We start from the raw sequence: 21,716 nt of genomic DNA on the forward strand, positions 1-21,716 counted from the left end.
AGCCTTCCAAGTATCTGCAACTAAGGTGTGCACCACCATGCATTTACATTTTTATTCTAGTGGGAATGAAGTAATATTTCATGTTTTTGATTTGCATTTCTCTGATGACAATGATGCTGAGCATTTTTTTATTTTTTAAAACATCATAGTTATACATAACAATGGGGTTCATTTTGATATATTCATGAATGCATATTACACAGTTTTCTCCCTTTCATTTCCCAATATTATCTCCTTCCCTTCTCCCTCCTCCATTTCATTTCTTTACTCTGTTAGTCTTATATTTATTTATTGGTGTATTAGTAATGTTTAAAAGTGAAGCTGGACATGGTGGTACACACCTGTAGTCCCAGCAACTAGGGAGGCTGAGGCAGGAAGATTGTGAATTTAAAGCCAGCCTCAGCAATCTATCAAGGAACTTAGCAACTCAACAAAACCTTGTCTGTAAATAAAATATTAAAAAGGGCAGGGGATGTGGCTCAGTGGTTAAGCACCCCTGGGTTCAATCCTTCATACCAACAACCAAAAAAAAAAGTGAGATGCATTGTGATATTCATATATGCACATAGCATAATTTGGTTCATTCCCCAGTTCTTTCAGTTTCCTACCCCTCTTCCTTCCCTCTTGATCTCCAGCTTCTAATATGCTGATCTTCTTTTATTTTCATGAGATCCTTTTTTATTCTTTTTTTCCCACTAGTTTCTACATGAGAGAAAACATCTGACCCTTGATTTTCCAGGTGTGGCCTATTTAGTTAGTATGATGTTCTCCAACTCCATCCATTTTCCTGCAAATGCCATAATTTTATTATTCTTTTTTAAAAAAATTTTTAGTTGTTAATAGATATTTATTTTATTTACTTAATTATATGTGGTGCTGAGGATTGAATCCAGTGCCTCACACATGCTAGACAACTGCTCTACCACTGTACCACAATCCCAGCCCCTTAATGCCATAATCAATATCATAAAATTATACCAGGGCTGGGGACACAGCTCAGTTGGTAGAGTGCTTGTCTCACATGCGCAAGGCCCTGGGTTCAATCCCCAGCACCACAAAACAAACAAACAAATAAAATTATACCAGTTTTCTTATAAGGTTCTTACAGTTTTAAGTTCTTACATTTAAGTCTTTGATACATTTTGAGTTAATACTCATGTATGGTGTTGGTTAGGGGTCCAACTTTTTTGCATGTCTAAATGTCCAATCACCAGTTGTTGAAAAGCTAATCTTTTTCCATTCTAGTCCCTCTTAGAGAATAGAACTAGGAACGATATATACATCCATCTTTCTCTATATATTTTTCCTTTGGGAAAGAGTTCATATTAACACTTTCAATTTCAATTCAACACCATGGGGTTCATTATATCCTTCCTATTGATGTCTGTGACAATGGAAAATTCAGCTCCCATTTTCTTCAACATATATGCTTAATCAATTTACCTACTTGCTTAATGTAATATATTATTGTTGTCTCCCTCCTCACCCTGGCAAAAGATAATTTTCAATTCCCTTCCCCTCTCTCAGAAGGCTGGGAACTCTAATGTCTTCATGCAGTAATCCCAGCCACCAGGTACTATGATACTCCATGTACCACCCCTTATCCCACATACAATATCCTACACATTGCAACTCAGATTATCAAGTTAGAAAAATAATTTCAAATTGCTATAACTCTATCAATGTAAATAGTTTATAAGGTGACACATGTGAGGATGACTATTCAGTTTTTTTGCATAAATTTAAAAGATATTTTTTGTACTTGTAGATGGACACAATATCTTTATTTTATGTATTCATTTATATGTTGTGCTGAGGATTGAACCCAGTGACTCATGCATGCAAGGCAAGACCTCTACCTCTGAGCCCCAGCCCCAGCCCCAGCCCCAGCCCTTTTCTGTAAAATTTTAATCTAAACTATTTCCTTTCTGTGTTTCTTACCTCTGAGGTAATAGAGTTTAGATTAAAATTCATGACTTCAGATGTAGATGTTTTAAGTTTGATGTGCCATTAAGACAGCTAACTGAAAATATCTAATAGGCAGGTGGAAATAGAGGTATGGTGGAGATATGGATTTATCTTTCAATGCATATAGGTAAGCAATGATAGAGAAGCTTATGAATCAATTTGAGAAAGGAAAGAGAAAAAAAAGAATAGAATATTAGAAACCAAATGAGTTAAAGAGGAATGAGCAACTGTGTTGAGAGATTCATCAAGGACAGGAAAACTATCTTTTTTTTTTTGAGGGGGTACCAAGGATTGAACCCAGGGGTGCTTAACCAGTAAGCCATATCCCCAGCTCTGCTGCGCGACCAGCACGCTGGCTTCATACAAGAGGTTCGAAACATAGAAGTTAACTAGTGAGATCAAAATAAACACACAAACTCAATTTACCTTTTACTTTGACCAGGTCTGAGACGGCCCTCCCTCTGGCTCCTGCCTCAAGCCACCCGGTGGGGCAGCGAGGCTTACTCAGGACTAGCAGGAGAGAGAGAGAGAGAGAGAGCACACCAGGGAGTGGCCTTTTATTGGGGAACAAGAAATTCAGGGGAAAATTCCATCCAATGAAGGTTGAGGGGGGCAGCACTCCAAGGTCAGGGTCAGTGATTGGGCTCAGGGTTAATGGTCAGTCACACCCCCACATGGATGGGCTCTCGCACCTAGAGAGGGTGGGGATTAGTTTGACACAGTTTAGCCAGAACGCCTCACACCCAATCAGTGAGGTGCCCAATCACGTGCAAGAATGGCTTCCCACACCCAGCCCTTTTTATTTTTTTTCATTTTGAGATAGGGCCTTCCACCATGCGACCAGTGCACTGGTTTCATTAAAGAGGTTCTTGGCATAAAAGTTAACTAGTGAGATCGAAATAAAACACACAGACTCAGTTACCTTTTTCTATGACCAGGTCCTAGACGGCTCCCCCTCTGGCTCTCACCTGGAACCACCCGGTAGGGCAGCAAGGATTACTCAGGGCTAGCAGGAGAGAGAGAGAGGGAGCACGCCAGGGAGTAGCCTTTTATTGGGGAACAAGAAATTCAGGGGAGAATTCCATCCAATGAAGGTTGAGGGGGGCTGCACTCCAAGGTCAGGGTCAGTGATTGGCCCCCGGGGTCAGTGGTCAGTCACACCCCCACACGGACAGGCTCTCTCATCAGGAGAGGGCCGGGAAAGCTCTGACACAGTTAGCCAGAGCGCCTCAGACCCAAACCGGGAGTTGCCCAGTCACGTGTGAGAATGGCTTCCCACATATTCCCCCTTTCTTTTCTTAAAAATGAGGCGGCGGTTCACTCTTTGGAGTTTCTGTATTCTTGTTCCGAAGACTCGCCATCCTATAATTACAACACAAAAGAGAATTAACAGCAAAGAGAATAATCCAATAATGTACCAGGCCGAGTGTTTAAGAATATTTCCAGGGTTGAATCCATTCAACTCCTTCAATATTTGGTTAGCCAAGGAAGAAGGATCTGAAAAATCAGCTCTATTATTTTGAATGTCTTGGATATGGTGATGAAGTTCCAGAATATCCAAGCTATTATTACTATTTTGCCAAATACCTAATAAATGGTTTTTAACCTTCTCCCAATCCCAGAGAGAAGCATTGTACTTGGCAGCTGTAACACACACATATTTATAATTGGCATGGCATTTAAGCCTTTCTTTAAATTTTAAAGCTGAAAGTTTATTACCTATGTCTATAACAGTCGCCTCTAAGGTGTTTAATTTAGTCTCAATCCTTTCATCAATATTTACTTGATTACGCAGAGCCTTGGAAGTATTTTGAGCTAAATTATTAAGAAATTTTGCATGCTGAATATTTTGAGACAATGTCAGAGACGCAGAGACAGTGGAGGCAATAAAAGAGACTAACGCCAAAACACCAACAATTATAACTCCAATAGCACGTTTAGGTCTTGCTAGCTGGGCATGAATTTGCTGCAAGACTTGTAAACCAGTATCAGCATACCATGGCTCTGAAATATTAGCAGGTAATAAAACGAAAGAGGGCTGATGAAGTATCAGCACTCCTTTTCCTCCATTATTCCTAGTAATACAATTGGTTAGGTTACATTTATTACAAGTAACAATATATCTGTCATCTATCCATTTAACTTTTACATTTCCAATAATTAAAACATAAGGAGATTGGACACAGGCTCGTAAGCCATAGCAAGATCCCTCCTTACAGTTCTTGCCAACAAATTTTGGTAAAGGCTTATCTGTAAAATGTAAGAATTCTGAGGCAGCAATTAAGCGCCAAACATCCTTTTGAACACCACCTTCACTATAAATCAAAATATTACTAACAAATCCTGCAGGTGTCATAGCAGAATTTCTTCGTAATTGTCTCTTATCAATTTTTGGAGACCAGTCTAAAATATACTCACTATCTTTAGACACCTTATGTTGTACAGGAAAGGTATTTACACAATCCATCCATCTAGGAAAGGTGCCAATCTCAACTGTAGAACTATTTGGGCAGTGGGGTATCCGTGGAGGTTTTGCAGAAATGACTGGCTTGTTATGGGAAAGTCATATCTTAATTACTGATCTAGTAGAAGGTTTTAAGTCTCCATAAATAGAATTATTTGTCAGTCTAGGTCTACCAATCGCTGTCTTTTCTTTGAATGATATTTTCAGACAGCCAGCATGTTTATCGTGTGACCAACACAAAGGTAATTGGGCACTGTAGCCAGAATAATTAAATCTAGTCACATGATTGGGAGTAATATGAGTATCTGTAAATTCTCCCATCATGAATGAGTCATTAGTAAATACTGGAATAGATTCTCCAGTCCACACAGCTGGGTGTACCAGGGGTGGATCTGGGAAATATGTCCAGTAAGTGTCTACTTGATCCCCCTTTACCTGACAGCCCATCAGGGCAATTACTGTTGCTACCATCATCACTGGGGTCCTGTTCTCTCCTAAGTGTCGAAGTATTCAGGAAGCCTGGGTTGTTAGCTTCTTCACGTCTTCCCATGAAATCAGCTTTTTGGCTGGGTCAATCTGGTTTCTCTTTGTCTTTTTCCGATATCTCTTCCTTTTGGATAGGGGCTCCTCCGGGTTGATCTTCAGTTGCTTGAATCTGGGTTCTAGCTCTTCCATGTCTGATTGCGCGTTCAGGCACCCAAATAGGACGAAAAGCACCTTCTGGGAAAATACAAGCATGACCTCTGCCCCACATAATCACTGGATCTGGGCCTTTCCATTGACCGGTCTGTAAATCTTTCCACAAAACTCTGCCTAAAGGGCCTGTTACTGAGGGAGACATTTGCCTCTCAGCCGCAGTGTGACCTTCTGCGTCACAGTTTTAAAAATTTAAAACGAACAAAGCATGATTGAGGCTATTTTGGGGAGTCATAACCCTATTCCCCCCTTTTAATTTTTGTAATTGAAGCTTAATAGATAAATGAGCTCGTTCCACAATGGCTTGACCTTGGGGGTTATAAGGAATTCCTGTTTTATGATTAATTTGAAACTCTTGGCAAAATTGTTGAAAAGAAGAGCTTACGTAAGCTGGAGCATTATCTGTTTTAATCTGCATAGGGCACCCTAACACAGAAAAAGCTGCTAGGCAATGAGAAATTACATGTTGAGTATTTTCCTTAGTACGTGCTGTGGCAAAAATAAATCTAGAATAAGTGTCCACTATGACATGCACATAACATTGCTTACCAAATTGAGGAATATGAGTTACATCCATTTGCCATATTTGATTTGGTTTTAATCCATGGGGATTTACCCCTGATGGCAGAGATGGAGTGTGAATAACACACTTAGGGCATTGGCTTACAATCTGACGGCTCCCCCTCTGGCTCTCACCTGGAACCACCCGGTAGGGCAGCAAGGATTACTCAGGGCTAGCAGGAGAGAGAGAGAGGGAGCACGCCAGGGAGTAGCCTTTTATTGGGGAACAAGAAATTCAGGGGAGAATTCCATCCAATGAAGGTTGAGGGGGGCTGCACTCCAAGGTCAGGGTCAGTGATTGGCCCCCGGGGTCAGTGGTCAGTCACACCCCCACACGGACAGGCTCTCTCATCAGGAGAGGGCCGGGAAAGCTCTGACACAGTTAGCCAGAGTGCCTCAGACCCAAACCGGGAGTTGCCCAGTCACGTGTGAGAATGGCTCCCCACAGGGCCTTGCTAAGTTGCTGAGGCTGGCCTTGAATTTGTGATCCTCCTGCCTCAGCCTCCAGAGTCACTGGGATTTCTGGTGTGTACCACCACACCCAGCAGGAAAAGTACCTATTGGCTTTCACTCTGTGGAAGTCATTGATAATTTTGGTAGGAGAGTGATTTCAATGGCATGGTGTGGGTAGAGGTCAGAACGCAGTAAGTTGCATGTTTAGAAGAAAACAGAGGAGAGAACAAGTATGTTATTCCCATCAGAGTCTTGGCTATGAATAAAAATGTAGACTCTGGGGTCCAGAAGAGGCTACAGGGTTGTACTGAAATTTAATATTCGGATAAAGGTAAGCCAGATTGGTGCCAATGGGAAAGTGATACCTTTCATTCATATTTGCTATTCCTTGTGATATTGACATTTTAAAGAAGACTGGATACTGAGCTAAAAGAAATCTTGGTGGAAGAAAATGAAGCACAGAAAAGGAAAGGAAAGGGACTTATGTTCAAGGTTGGCATGAAAAAATTCTCAGATCATTTTATTCTCCTCAGATTTTCTCTTTGTCACCCTTTTCTTATTTCATAAATGGTATCATACTTCCTAGTCCTTTATTTAAAATTCACGTTTTAAATTTTGTAATAGTAATAGACTTACAGGAAGTTGCAAAAAATAGTACAGAGAGTCCCATGTACCCTTTACTCATTTTCCTCCAATGCTAAGATCTTAATTGTAGTACAACTTCAAAATCAAAATAGTGACAATGGTATAATATTGCTAAACAGACTACAGAATTTATTAAGTTTAAGAGATTTTACATGCATTCATATCTGTATAAGTCTATGTATTTTAGCACAGGTATAGATTTATGTACTCAATAGCATAATCGAGATACAAAACTATTCCATCAGCACACAGGAACTCCTTGTATAATCATGCATATGCCACACCCCAATTAGTCCCTGGCAACCATTAATCTATTCATTCTATAATTTTGTTATTTCAAAAATGTTATATGAACACTATTGTACAGTATGTGAACTTTCAAGATTCTTTTTTTTTTTTTGTCATTCACCACACATAATACCCCTGAGGTCCATTTACGTTATTGTTAATTTCATTACAGAGCAGTATTCCATGATATGGACAATTTGTTTAACCATTTACCCATTGCAGGACATCGGAGTTGTTTTCAGTTTGGGTATATTATTAATACAGTTGCTATGAAAATTATTGTATGAGCTTCTGTGCCAACATAGGTTTTCATTTCTCTGGGATAAATATCCAGGAAGGCAATTGCTGGTTTGTATGTTGATATATGTTTAACTTCAAAAGAAATTTCCAATCTCTTTTCCAGAGTGGGTGTACCATTTTATATTCCTATCATGAATATATGAGAAGTATAGTTTGTATCCTCAAAACCATTTTCTCTTTAACCATTCTAAAAAGTGGTGTAAGTCATATATCATTGTGGTTATAATTTGCATTCATTGATGACTTATGAAGTTCAACATCTTTTCATGTGATTACTTGCCATCCATATACCCTCTTTGATGAATGTATATTCATATCTTTTGCTCATTTTCTAATTGGACTGTTTTTTTACTGTTGAGTTTTGAGCGCAATACTCCAAATTGATCAGATATTCTATGGTTTGCAAATAATTTCTCTCAATCTGTAGCTTGTATTTTATTCTTAAAAAATTTCTTACAGAATCAAACTTTTTAATTTTGATGAGGCTAAATATAGAAACGTCTTCTATTATGTATTGTGCTTTTGAAGTGAAGTTCTTCAACTTTTCTCCTGAAGATTGTTCTCCTTTTTTTTTTTTTTTTTACTAATGTTGTAGCTTTACATATTATATTTAAATCCATGATACATTTTGAGGTAACTTTTATAGAAATTTTTAGTGAGGTTTAGGTTGAGGTTCTTTTTTTTAAAAAAAAAATGTGTATTCAATTGCTTCAGCTTGATTTCTTCATTGAATTGTCTTTGTTATGTTTGTCAGATTAGTTTGGCATATTCGAATATTCGTATGGGTCTATTTCTAGGTTCTCTTCTGTTCCATTGTTTTATGTGTTTATCCCTCTGGCAACACTTTAACATCTTGATTACTGTAGCTTTCAGTCAGGTAATGTGAGTCCTCCAACTTTTTCTTCATCAAAATTGATTTAGCTTGATTAATTTTATACTGGATATTTTCTTCTGTCCTAAAAGGAAAGAAAAAGAATAGAGAAGAAATGGGCAGTTGAAACTTACATAAGTATGCTAAGAACAGTTAGGCAGTTCATGCAGATTTCTGGGTTCTACACCCTGAGACAGAGTTTGATTTCCAATTGTTTCTGATACAATTGGTTCTAGATTTTTTTAAAACAATAATATAAGGAGAAACAAGAAAAGAAAAACCGAAACTCAAAAGCAACCTTTATCACTGTTGTTGGGATTGAGGCTCTCTGTTTTCTTTGTTTTCAACCTCTTCCAATTCCCACTTAAAAAGCACTCTACCACTGACCTACAACCCCAGCCCCCCCTAAACTATTTTCTGAAGATGCATTATCATTTGTGTCTATACATGATACAAATAATACAATCAAACTTTTAAAAGTATGATTCTTATTACATTATAAATCCTAAATGTTTCTGGAAAAACACTTAGCAGAAATTTGTAGACAGACAGGTTCTTCTCAATAGTACTTTGCTTCAGAGTCAAATATGCTAGAACTCATCTATTTAAGAAGGGCAGCTATATAGGTTCAACCTTTGGTAAGTGTATCAGAATATATATTGTAGAGATCAAGAAAGAAGACATGAAGCTGGGTGCAGTGGCACATGCCTGTAATCCCAGTGGCTCAGGAGTATGAGGCATGAGGATTGCAAATTCAAAGCCAGCTTCAGGAACTTAGGCCCTAAGAAACTCAGTGAGACCCTGTGTCTAAATATAAAAAAAGGCTGGTGATGTGGTTCAGTGGTTGAGTGCCCCTGGGTTCAATCCTTGGTACAAAAAAAAAAAAAAAGAGGAGGAAGACATGAGACATATGTTTCTTAATAAGGGCAAAGAATAGAGGTAAGATATTGACGAGTTACCTATACTTCCTCCCACCAACAATAGTATACTATTTACTTGTCCAACATAAGCATTATAACTACAAAATAGAAACATAAAATACTCTTATTCCTTTAGCTGATTGGGTTTAGTGTGTAGGTATATGTGAAAAATCAAAACTTTCAAGTTTAAAAAGGAGATAAAATAATCATTTAAAATTCATTCCCCAGATATTTTGCTCCAAGATATCCCTTGCCAATGACCTCCCACAGCCTTTTAAAAAATAACTTTCAGAGGAGGGAATGGGAAAATGCTGGTGAATGAAATCTACTAAATTATACCATGTCCATATACAAATATACTGCAATGAATCCTTATATATAAAATCATATTGCACTAATTAAAATACTAATACTAATACTAAGAATAATGGAAAAGAGATCAGTAATGTAGAGCAAGCAGGTCAGGGGGAGGGAGGAGGGAAAAAAGGGAAGGAACTAGGGAATGAAATTGACCAAATTATGTTATGTGCATGTATAAATATGACATAATTAATCCTATTATGTATAATTATAAAGCACCAATTAAAAATATAACCAATTAAATCATCTAGCATAAGCCTTTTTTTTCTTTTTTTTGGTACCAAGGATTAAACGCAGGGGCATTGGCCACTGAGCCACATCCCCAGCCCTATTTTATATTTTATTTAGATATAGGGTACAGGGTCTCACTGAGTTGCTTAGCACCACACTAAGATGCTGATGCTGAGGCTGGCTTTGAACTTGTGATTATCTCAAGTCTCCTGAGCTGCTGGGATTACCAGCTTGTGCCACTGCTCCCAGCTTGCATATGCCCTTTTTAGGCTAGTTATAAGTAGGAAGGTTTCCTAAGCTCTAGTGAAATTTTTAGGATGGCATCTTATGTTTACTGCATGAATAAAACTTATCTATTGGGGTATAAAAAATGCTATTTCATTGTCTGCTTACAAGTGAGGTGTGTGCATTTGGGGATGATGTTCAGTACAAAGTTAAAAGGAAAATGCTTTTTACCCCATTTGTCTCCTCCTTTATTCTAGGGAGTAAAGTTCTTGCATAAGTTCTTCTTTTTCTTGTTGTAACTCCTGCAAATGCTGTTGGTTTTGCTCCAATCTATCCTCCAACCACTGTAGGAGAGGCCCGCTGACTGCTGACATCTGACTGCACAGATTCTTGGTGAACACTTTAATAGGAAAAACACAGATTAAGTGGGTAGGGTGTGGCTGGAGGAGGTAGGCACTGGGACTGTGCCTTTGGGGTATATATTTTGTATTTGGCAAGTGGAGTCTCTTTCTCTGTTGCTGATCAGCATGTGAGCTACCTCCCTCCAACACACTCTTCCAACATGATATTCTGCTTCACCTCGAGCCCCGAGGAATGGTGCCAGCTCTCTATGGACTGAGACCTCTGAAACCATGAGCCCTCAAATAAACGTTTCCTCCTCTACAATTGTCTTTGTCAGGTCTTTTGGTCACAGCAATAAAAAAGGCTGACTAAAACATAAATCTTACCTGAACCATTATGGATCTTGGTTACTGAGTCCAGATGTGTAAGGCTAAAGGGATAAAATAGCTACAGTTAGTAGCAAAGAAGCACTAAAGGAAAACAAAATGGTTTTGAACAAAATGAAAAACTGTGGGAGTCCAACCTCCCACGTGACTGAATTAACTCCCCTGCTGGACGATGTGGCATCAGACACCCAAGCTGCTAGACTGCCCCACTCTTCTAGGGTTCGAGTGATTTGTGTCTTCCTGCCCAGGCTTCTCTTCCTTACAGCCCCATGGGTGAAGCTATGCTCACCTGTTCCTTTTGTAATATAACCCCTTGCCCTGTTTAGAATAGAATCTTCCATGGAAGTGCCTTGTGTGTGTCCCCTCCTCTTACTGTGCCCTTGGGTGTGGCCTACCCAGGTGTCAGTCAACCTGCTGACAGTGGACATCATGAAGATAGACTCAGCCCCCTGAAACCTGACCCCTTGCCTCATTTGAATAGCTTCTCCTCAATAAAAGGGGTCAGCGCGTGCTCTCCCTCTCTCTCTTTCTGCGGACCCGTAAGGTCAGAGGAGCCGTCACAGCAACCCCAAAGAAAAAGGTATTGTGTCTCGTTTTCCTGGAGTGAGCCCTGAGCCTTTTAGTCGCGAACAGAAACCTGGCAATAAACAACACCAGGCCTTTGCATGATATTCAAGTTCCCATTATTATTATTTTTTAAATTTGAGATGGGGCCTTCTGAAGTTGCTGAGGCTGGCCTTGAACTCACAATCCTCCTGCCTCAGTCTTCCAAGCAGCTGGGATTACAGGTGTGTACCAACATGCCGGGCTCTCATTGTTATTATTAATTTTTAAATGATTTGGGGGATGTGATTTTATTTAAGTCACTGCTTCTCACTCACTGAAGCCTTGATATAATACATGTTCATTGCACAAGACCCAGTGCTTGCCAACAGGGATACTAAGATGTTGTAGTTTATCTTGTTTTCATAACCCCCCCCCAAAAAAATATCCTATCCCTTGTATGATCCAAAGAAGATTGTTATCCTACAGTGTAAGAAACATGGTTAGGGACTGTTATAAAGCTTTCTCAGAGAGAGATGAAAGACAAGGGAATCATGTGAGTTGAGATGCTACAGATAAAAAGACTAGGCCTCAAGAAGTAGAAAAGAGGGACAAAGAGAGGCTCTACCTGTGAATCCTCCTATATGCATCCTGTTCCTCCTGACAAAGGATCTTGGGCAGCTCCACTGCTGATTCAAGGCATACTTTTCCAATGGTGACATGGGGTACAATATGGATTGGAATTTCAATTCTCTCATACCTGCAAGGCAACCAGTTCAGGTCAGTTTTTAATCCTTAGATATAATCAGAAGTTCTCTATAGTTTTTTAATTGACTCTAGGATATGGCATACTTCAAAGATTGACTCCATCAGATTCATAAACGGTCACTTGTTCTAACTCAGTGTTCACTAGCAGCCCTCATTTCCCACTGTCTCCTGGGGAAAAAGGTAAGAAATACACATATACTTGCATTTTCATGCTACAGTGGAAGAACCAGGTATATATGTTACTAAGACCAACCAATTCACCTCTACACACTTCTCATATTAAATACACCTAAACTCTTGGGCTCAGCAGAGAATCCAGGTTGAGGACACTTGTTGTAAAGAGGCCCATTGGTACATGGTGATAAAGCAGAATAAGATCTAATTCCCTGTTCTCTTCCCCACACAGGAACATGTATCTACGTCCCATAGCACAACCTAAATGGAGCACAAATATTGAGGAATTACAACCTTCCCTCCCCTCCCCATAACCATGTAGTCAGGAAAAAATTCATGAAAGAACATGCCATATCTGCTATATGCTTTTTGTTTTAGCACCAGGGATTGAACTTAGGGGTGCTTTACCACTGAGCCACATCCACAGCCCTTTCTATTTTTAATTTAGAGACAGGGTCTTGCTAAGTTGCTTAGGGCCTTGCTAAGTTGCAGAGGCTGGCTTTGAACTTGTGATCCTCCTGCCTCAGCCTCCAGAGATGCTGGAATTACAGGTATGTGCCAGGTGCTTTGAAGAAGGCTCTTTGGAATACTACAGAGTGACTATCATTGCTGATGGTTCCAACAATATTGAAGAAGTCAGTCTACAGGTATTCATTTGAGTTTGTCAAGAGCATGAACAGAAATGATTCCAGTAGTCTACTGGCTTTGGATATACATCTTAATAAATTGCTAGAGGAAGCTTCTGCAGCTTCTGTTAGTTTACTTGATACTATAATATGAGAACCAAGGAAGGTAGAGATCTGCTTCTGTTAATGAACTAGATTTTGGACCAAATAAAAGAGCATTTGTTATAAATCATTGGAAAAACTACTGATTCAATCAGCAATTATAGGGTCAATAAATGGAAAAGCAAGAAAATCCAGAGATATGAACTTCAGAGTTTAAGACAATTTTCCTGAAAAGGTACTTTCTGATTCCAGAGGAGGAAATTTATTTATTTACTTTTTAATATTTTATTTTTTAGTTATAGTTGGGCACAATACCTTCATTTATTTATTTATTTATTTTTATGTGGTACTGAGGATTGAACCCAGGGCCTTGCACATGCTAGGCGAGCACTCTACCACTGAGCCACAACCCCAACTTCCAGAGGACGAAATTTAAAGGATAAAAAGTTCAAGAGAGTTTTTATAACGCAAGAGTGCTGTGGATACAATGGCAATTTTAAATGAATCATGATCAAGAGATGAACCTGAGTAGACACCAGTAGTGATACTTCTCCCTGTCTTGCATCTGTCTTATCTCGGGGCATAGACAGCTTTGCTTGGGTAAGCAGAAACCAGTGTGGATTTTAACAATCATGAGTGTGTATGTGACAGACTGCAATCTGCAGAAGCCCTAAACACAAAATTAACTCTCCTTCCTGTCCATTTTGACCAACAGGACTTGCTAAGAATGTGGAATCCTAGGATGTTGGGATTTGTGTTAAAAAGCAGATAAATCTTCATTATTTCATATTTTTTAGCTCTAAAATTCCTGTTAGGAGGTGGAAAATGGATAATCATAGGGCAGAACTTACTCTGTGCTCGTATCCCATGAAACCAAAGTAAACCAGAAAATAACTAAAGTAGCAACACAGTTCTGACATAGACAATCTCTGATTGGATTGAAGTGATAAGCTTCCTATCTGAGCTGCATGATATAAGAAAGGGCACACCTCTCCAGGAAATAGTATTTAGTCTAATATCTAGTTTATTTAATAATTAAGGATATTTATGTACCAAACATCAGAGCTCCTAAATATAAAGAAGCAAAGTTTGACAGAATTGATGGGAGAATTAGCAATATAATAATAGCAAGAGATTCAATATCTAAATTTCAAAAAAGGATAATACAATAAGACAGAAGGTAAATAAGAAAGTAGAGGACTTTGACAACACTATATATCAACTGAGCCTAATGGACTATACAGAACAAGCCAATGAACAACAAAAGAATACATAGTCTTCTCAAGTGTACATGGAACTCTCTTTGGGATAGACCACATGTGAGACCACAAAGCAAGACTTAATAAATTTTAACACTGAAATTATAGAAATTATCTTTTCTAATCACAGTCTAAGGAAATGAGGAATGAAGAGCTGGAAGAAACTAGAAAATCCACAGAAGTGTAAATTAAACAGAATTAAACACATTGCTTTTAACCAATATGTCAAAAGAAAAATCATATGAAGAAACCATGAGACAAATGAAAACCTAAAAAGGCAACATAGTAAGCCTCATGTGATGAAGAAAAAGCAGTGCTAAGAGCAAATCACAATATTACTTTTATAACTGTGAACATGTACATTAAAAAAGAAATCTCAAATCAATAATCTAACTTTACACCTCAAGCAAGTAGACACAGAAGAACAAAATAAACCTAAAGCAAGCAGAAAGAAATAGTAAAGATTAGAGATTAAAGGAATAGAGAATAGAAAATCAATAGAAATATCCCTGATTGAGTTAGATGCAAAAAAATCCTTAATAAAATGTCAGCAAATCATATTTAATAACATTAAGAAATTGTATAAAACATAGAAATCATGTGATGCTAAAAGATTTTGCTTAATGGCCAAATTGGTTTTATTCCAGGGATGCAAGTATCGTTTAACATATTCAAATCAATAAATATAATTAGTCACATAAATAGAATTAAGGACAAAAATCACTTAGGCATCTAAACATATTCAGAGAAAATCTCTGACAAAATTCAGCACTCATTTACAATAAAAACATTAGAGAAACTAGGGATGGAAGGAACTTATTTCAACATTACAAAGGCTATATACAAAAAAACCCCAAAGCTAACCTCATAATAAACTGGAAAAAGTAAAAGCAATTCCTTTAAAATCTAGGACAAAACAGGATGTGCTCTCACCATTCCCATTTAATATAGTGCTAGAAATTATAGTCAGAGGAATTAGGCAAGAAAAGGAAATATAAGGGATAAAAACAGAAAAGGAAGAAGTCAAGTGATCACTGTTTACAGATGATATTATCCTATACCTACAGATTCAACACAAAGCCTATCCAAAGAACAATGACATTCTTCAGATAACTAGCAAAAAGGTCTCCTAAAATTCATTTGGAAGAATAAAAGACCCAGAATAGCCAAAGCAATACTGAGCTAAGACAGCCATGCTGGAGGCATCACAATAACTGACTTTAAGTGATACTACAGAGCTATAGTAAGAACACTGCATGGTACTGCCATAAAAACAGATACATAGACCAGTGGTACAGAACAGAAGACACAGAGACAAACCCACACAGAAACCGTCATCTGATCCTTGACAAAGGTGCCAAAAACATACACTGGAGAAAAGACAGCCTTTTAACAAATGGTGCTGGGAAAACTGGTTAGCCAGATGTTGAAGAATGAGACTAGACACTTACCTCTCACCCTGCATAAAAAAATCAACTCAAAGTGGATCACAGACCTAGGAATTAGACCACAAACTATGCAACTCCTTGAAGAAAATGTAGCGTCCACAGTCCCATATAGGTACAGGCAACAACTTTCACTGAGAAAATAACGTCAAGAGTTAGTAAATGGGATGGCATCAAATTTAAAAACTTCTGCATGACAAAGAAAAAATCTATGGGAGAAAGTCTCTGCTAGTTACTCTTTGGATAGAGGATTAATATTCAGAATACATAAGAAATTAAAAAAACTAAACAAAAACAAATAATCCAATTAACAAATGAGCAAATGAACTAAACAGACACTTAAAAGAAGAAATAAAAGGGCCAACAAATATATGAAAACATGTTTAACATCATTAACAATTGGGGAAATGCAAATCAAAACTATATGGAGATCTCATCTTATTTCAGTTAGAAAGGCAGCCATCAAGAATACAAACAATAATAAATGCCAAAGAGGATGTAGAGAAGAAGGAACACTTTTACAGTGGTGATGAGATTGTACATTAGTATAAGTACTATGGAAATCACTGTGGAGGTTCTTCAAAAGAATAAGAAGAAAACCACCATGGGACCCAGCTACACAACTCCTTGGCATTTATCCTAAAGAATTAAAGTCATCTTACTTTAGTGATACATGCATGCTCATGTTTATAGCAGCACAATTCACAATAGCCAAACTATGGAACCAGCCTAGGTGTCCATCAACAGATGAATGGATAAAGAAAATGTAGTATGTATAAACAATGAATTTTATTCAGCCATAATGAAGAATGAAATTATGTCATTTGCAGGAAAATGGATGGAACCTGAAAGCATCATGTTGGGTGAAATAAGCAAAACTCAGATAATCAAGGGTCATACTTTTCTCTCATCTGTAGGAGCCAAAGAGGAAAAAGGAAAAGAATGGAAAATTTTTTCTGGGAATAGAAATAACTAGTAAATGTAAAAGGAATGACAGAATCAGAATACTATCATTTGACAACCACTTTAGTAATGAATAATTTAGGAAAGATCATCACTTAGTGTTAAAATTCCTCCCAAGAATCTTAAAGAAAAAATACTATAAATACAGATAAAGAAGGTTACTGTATAATAATCAAGGGATCAATTCAATAAGGAGATAAAACAATTGTAAATGTATATGCTCTTAATGCCAGAGCACCCAATTTTATAAAACAAATACTATTGTAACTAAAGGGTGAGATAGGATCCAATACCATAATACTATACTTTTATCAATGGACAGATAATCCAGATAAAAATCAACAAAAACCTCAAAGTTGAACTATACTATATATCAAATGGATTTAACAGACATTAACAGAACATTTCATCTAATAGCTGCAGAATACATATTCCTTTCTTTAGCACGTGAAACATTATCTAGTATATATGTACATATATTCTCTCTCTCTCCTTCCCTTCTACACACACACACACACACAGCCACAAAACAAGTCAACAAATTTTAATAATCATATCATGGCCAGGCATAGTGGTGAACCCCTATAATCCCAGCAGTTTGGGAGGCTGAGGCATGAGGATTGTGAGTTCAAAGCCAGCCTCAGCAACTTAGCAAGGTGCTAAGCAACTCAGTGAGACCCTGTCTCTAAATAAAACACAAAAAAGGGCTTGGGATGACACTCAGTGGTCGAGTGCCCGAGTTCAATCCCAAATAACAAAATAAATAAATAAAGTAAATAAATCATATCATGTATCATCTCTGACTATCATGAAATAAAACTAGAAATCAACAACAAAAGAAAGTTTAAAAGCTATCCAAATTCACAGAGACTTAACAAGTTGCTACTTAATGAACAATGAGTCAACTGAAGCAAAGCAAAATTTAAACATTTCTTAAAAAAAATGAAAATGGAAACAAAAAAATTATTGGTAGAAATATTTCAAGAGCCAGAAATGGTGGCACATGCTTGTAATCCCAGCGGCTCTGGAGGTAGGAGGATGGAGAGTTCAAAGCCAACCTTTGCAAAACAGTGGCACTAAACAACTCAGTGACACCCTGTCTCTAAATAAAATACAAATAGGGGGCTGGGGTTGTGGCTCAGCAATATAGTGCTTGCCTAGCGCATGGAAGGTCCTGGGTTCAGTCCGCAGCACCACATAAAAATAAATAAATAAAACAAAGGTATTTTGTCTAACTATAGCTAAAAGAATATTAAAAAAAAAAAAAAGAAATATTTCAAACAAATAACCTGACTATGCATCTCAAGGACCTAGGAAAGCAAAATTAGAAGAAGAAAAAAAATAACAAATATCAAAGTAGAAAGAAATGAGACTAAAAAATTAAAGTAAAAAATAAGAAAATCAGTGAAAGAAAGAGGTGTTTTTTAAGAACATAACCAAAATCAACAAAATTTTAGCTAGACTAACAAACCAAGAAACAGAGAAGACCCAAGTAAATATTTTTTTTTAATATTTAATTTTTAGTTGTAGCTGGACACAATACCTTTATTTTATTTATTTATTTTTATGTGGTGCTGAGGATCTAACCTGGGGCCTTGCACATGCTAGGTGAGTGCTCTACCGCTGAACCACAACCCTAGCCCTACAAGTAAATAAAATTAAAGATGAAAAAGGAGACATTACAAATGATATCACAGAAATGCAAAACAGCATTAGAGACTATTACAAATTCATGCCAACAAATTAGCAAACTTAGAAGAAATAGATAAATTTCTGAATACATAACCTATCAAATTTGAATAATGAAGACACAGAAAACCCCAACAGATAAATAGTGAGTAGTGATGTTTAATCCATAATAAAGTCTCCCAACAAATAAAGGTCCAGGATTGGATGGTTCCACTGCTGAGTTCTACCAAACTTTTTTTTTTTAAATATAATTTTTATACCTTTATTTATTTATTTTTATGTGGTGCTGAGGATCAAACCCAGGGCCTTGCATGTGCTAGGGAAGTGCTGTACCACTGAGCCACAACCTCAGCCCTCTATCAAACTTTTAAGAAAGAACTAATACCAATTCTTCTATTCTGTTCCATAAAATTAAATGGAGAGAATTCTTCCAAATTCATTTTATGAGGTGACTATTATCTTAATACTGAAATCACATAAAGACACAGAGAGAGAAAGAGAGAGAAACTATTAGCGTGATGTCTCAAATAAAAGTAGATGTAAAAGTTCTCAATAAAATACCAGCAAACTGAGTTCAACAGCATATCAAAAAGATCATTCATTATGATTAAGCTAGATTTTCCTTAAGCATATAAATATCATTAAACATATACAATTCAATAAATTAATTCAATACTTTACATCAACAAAATGATGGACAAAAATCATATCTATTTCTGGAGATGGAGAAAAAGCATTTTAAAAGTATTTTTTTAGTTGTCAATGGACCTTTGTTTATTTATATGTGGTGCTGAGAACTGAACCCAGTGCTTCACATGTGTTAGGCAAGTGCTCTACCACTGAGTGATAACCCCAGCCTGAGAAAAAGCATTTTTTATCTACACTGAACAAATTGACTGCAGAAGCAACACCTCAATATAATTAAAGACTATCTATAAGAAACCCACAGAATGGTTGGAGTTGTGGCTCAGTGGTAGCATGCTCGCCTAGCATGCACAAGGTACCGGGTTCAATCCTCAGCACCACATAAATGTAAAATAAAGATATTGTATCCACCTAAAGCCTTAAGAATAAATATTTAAAAAAGAAACCCACAGAAAACATCATAGTAGCATGATGAATCTGGAATAAGAAGGGTGTGCACTCTCACCACTAATATTCAACGTGGTACTGGAAACAGCTAGAGCAATTGGAAAGACAAAAAAAGAAGAGGCATAACAATAGAAAGGAAGGAAGTCAAATTATCCCTGTTGCAGATGACATGATTCTAATACAAAAAAACCTAAAGACTAAAGGACTATTATAACCAATAAAAAATCCAGTAAACTTGCAGAATACAAAATGAATTTACAAAAATCAGTAGCATTTTTATACATCAATAATAAGACTGCTGAGAAAGAAAGCATGAAAGGAATCCCATTCATGATAATTACCAAAAAATAAATACATAGGAACAAATTTAGTCAAGAAAGTAAAAACATCTACTATGAAAATTATAAAACTCTGATGAAAGAACTTGAAGGATACATACAAATAAAGAATAGGAAGGACTTACCATGTTCATGGTTTAAAGAATATTGTTAAATTGTTCATATATCCCAAAGCAATTTACAGTCAATGCAACACAAAATACTAATGACATTTTTCACAGAACTAGAAGGGACAATCCTAAAATTTATATGGAAGCACAAAAGACCTCTAATAGCCAAAACAATCTCTCTTTCTTTTTTTTTTTTGGTACTAGGGATTGAACTCAGGGGCATTCAACCACTAAGCCACATTCCCACCCTATTTTGTATTTTATTTATTTATGTATTTATTTTAAACATTTACTTTTTAGTTGTAGTTGGACACAATATCTTTATTTTATTTATTTATTTATATGTGGTGCTGAGGATTGAACCCAGGGCCTCGCATGTGCTAGGTGAGCACTCTACCACTGAACCACAATCCCAGCCCCATATTTTGTATTTTATTTAGAGACAGGGTCTCAATGAGTTGCTTAGTACCTTGCTTTTGCTGAGGCTGGCTTTGAACTCATGATTCTCCTGCCTCAGCCTCCTGAGTCACTGGGACTACATGCGTGCACCACCACACCCAGCTGCCAAAGCAATCTTGAGCAAAAAGAAAGTAAAGGCATAACACTTGACTTCAAAATATACTACAAAAGTACAGTAACTAAAATAGCACAATACTGGCATAAAAGTGGACACACATACCAATGAATAAGTGAGTGCCCCGAAACATCCCTATACATCTATAGCCAACTAATTTTAAACAAGGGTGCTAAGAACATACATTGGAAAAAGAAAGGTCTTTTTCATTCCTAGTACTGGGAAAATCAGGTATCCATTTACAGAAGAATGAAACTAGAATCTGTCCTTTTATCACCTACAAAAACAGCTCCAAGATGGATCAAAGACCTAAACTGAAACTTCTAGAAGAAAACATAGGGGAAACATAGCAGTGCATTAGAATAGGTCCAGATTTTTTTTGACAAAATCTCAAATGTATAGGAAACAAAAGCAAAAATAGACAAATAGAATTTCATCAAACTAAAAAGCTTCTGCAGCAAAGGAAAAATTATCAGAGTGAAGACACATTCTAAAGAATGGGAGAAAATGTCTGAAAACTATACATCTTACAAAGGGTTAATACTCAAAATATTAAGGAACTCAAAAGGGAATGACTCAGTTTTTTAAGTGGGCAATAGATCTAAATAAACATTTCCCCAAAGAAGATGACATATGGATGGCCAAGATGTGTATGAAAAAAATAATCAACATCATCAATCATTAGGAAATGCAAATCAAAACCAGTGAATTATCACCTCAGTCCACTAAGAACAGCTATTATCAAAAGATAGCAAGTGCTGGCGAGAATATGGGAAAAAGGGAACTCCTGCAAACTGTTGATTAGTTTGCCACCATGGAAAACAGTATTGAGGTTCCTAAAAGCTTAAAAATAGAATATATATGTGTGTGTGTGTGTGTGTGTGTATACCTCCCATAGATTTCACACCTGGGTGTATATCCAAAGGAAATGAAATCAGTATTTTGAAAAGACATCTGCATTCCTATGTTTACTGCAGCACTATTCATAATAGCCAAGATATGGAATCAACCTAAATGTGCACCAACTGATGAATGTGGTATGTATACTCAATAGGATACTAATTAGCCATAAAAAGAATGAAATCCTATTATTTGTAACAACATGGATGAACTAGAGTATATTACGTTAAGTGAAATAAGACATGCACAAAAAGATTAGTATTGTATGATCTCACTCATACTTGGAATCTAGAAAAGTTGATTTTGGCCATACATGGGAGAAAGAAAAGCACAAAGAAATAATCTGTTGGATGCAGCAATGAAGAAATGGTTGGAGAAGTAGAATTGGACAGTCTGCAGTGGGTTTGACTGGGGAAGGTGAAG

The 21,716-nt window shown here is 37.0% G+C and overlaps 1 protein-coding gene across 5 annotated transcripts in view; it reads right to left on the bottom strand.

Annotated features, from left to right (window-relative positions):
• Positions 1-6,890: 6,890 nt before the first annotated feature.
• The window catches only part of Brcc3 (BRCA1/BRCA2-containing complex subunit 3), a 40,248-nt gene continuing 25,422 nt past the window's right edge, over positions 6,891-21,716 (bottom strand). For all 5 annotated transcript variants that reach the window (XM_058582222.1, XM_058582243.1, XM_058582230.1 and 2 more), the window contains 4 exons: positions 11,882-12,013; positions 10,711-10,754; positions 10,214-10,382; positions 6,891-8,331 (listed from right to left, as the gene is read on the bottom strand). In XM_058582222.1, the coding sequence (XP_058438205.1) occupies positions 10,231-10,382; positions 10,711-10,754; positions 11,882-12,013 (328 nt within the window). In that variant the 3' untranslated portion in view covers positions 6,891-8,331; positions 10,214-10,230. The remainder of the gene's footprint in view (positions 8,332-10,213; positions 10,383-10,710; positions 10,755-11,881; positions 12,014-21,716) is intronic.

This window comes from Marmota monax, unplaced genomic scaffold (assembly GCF_021218885.2).
Source record: "Marmota monax isolate L192 unplaced genomic scaffold, Marmota_monax_Labrador192_F-V1.1 WCK01_AAM20220418_F8-fsc00142, whole genome shotgun sequence".
Classification (NCBI taxonomy): Eukaryota; Metazoa; Chordata; class Mammalia; order Rodentia; family Sciuridae; genus Marmota; species Marmota monax.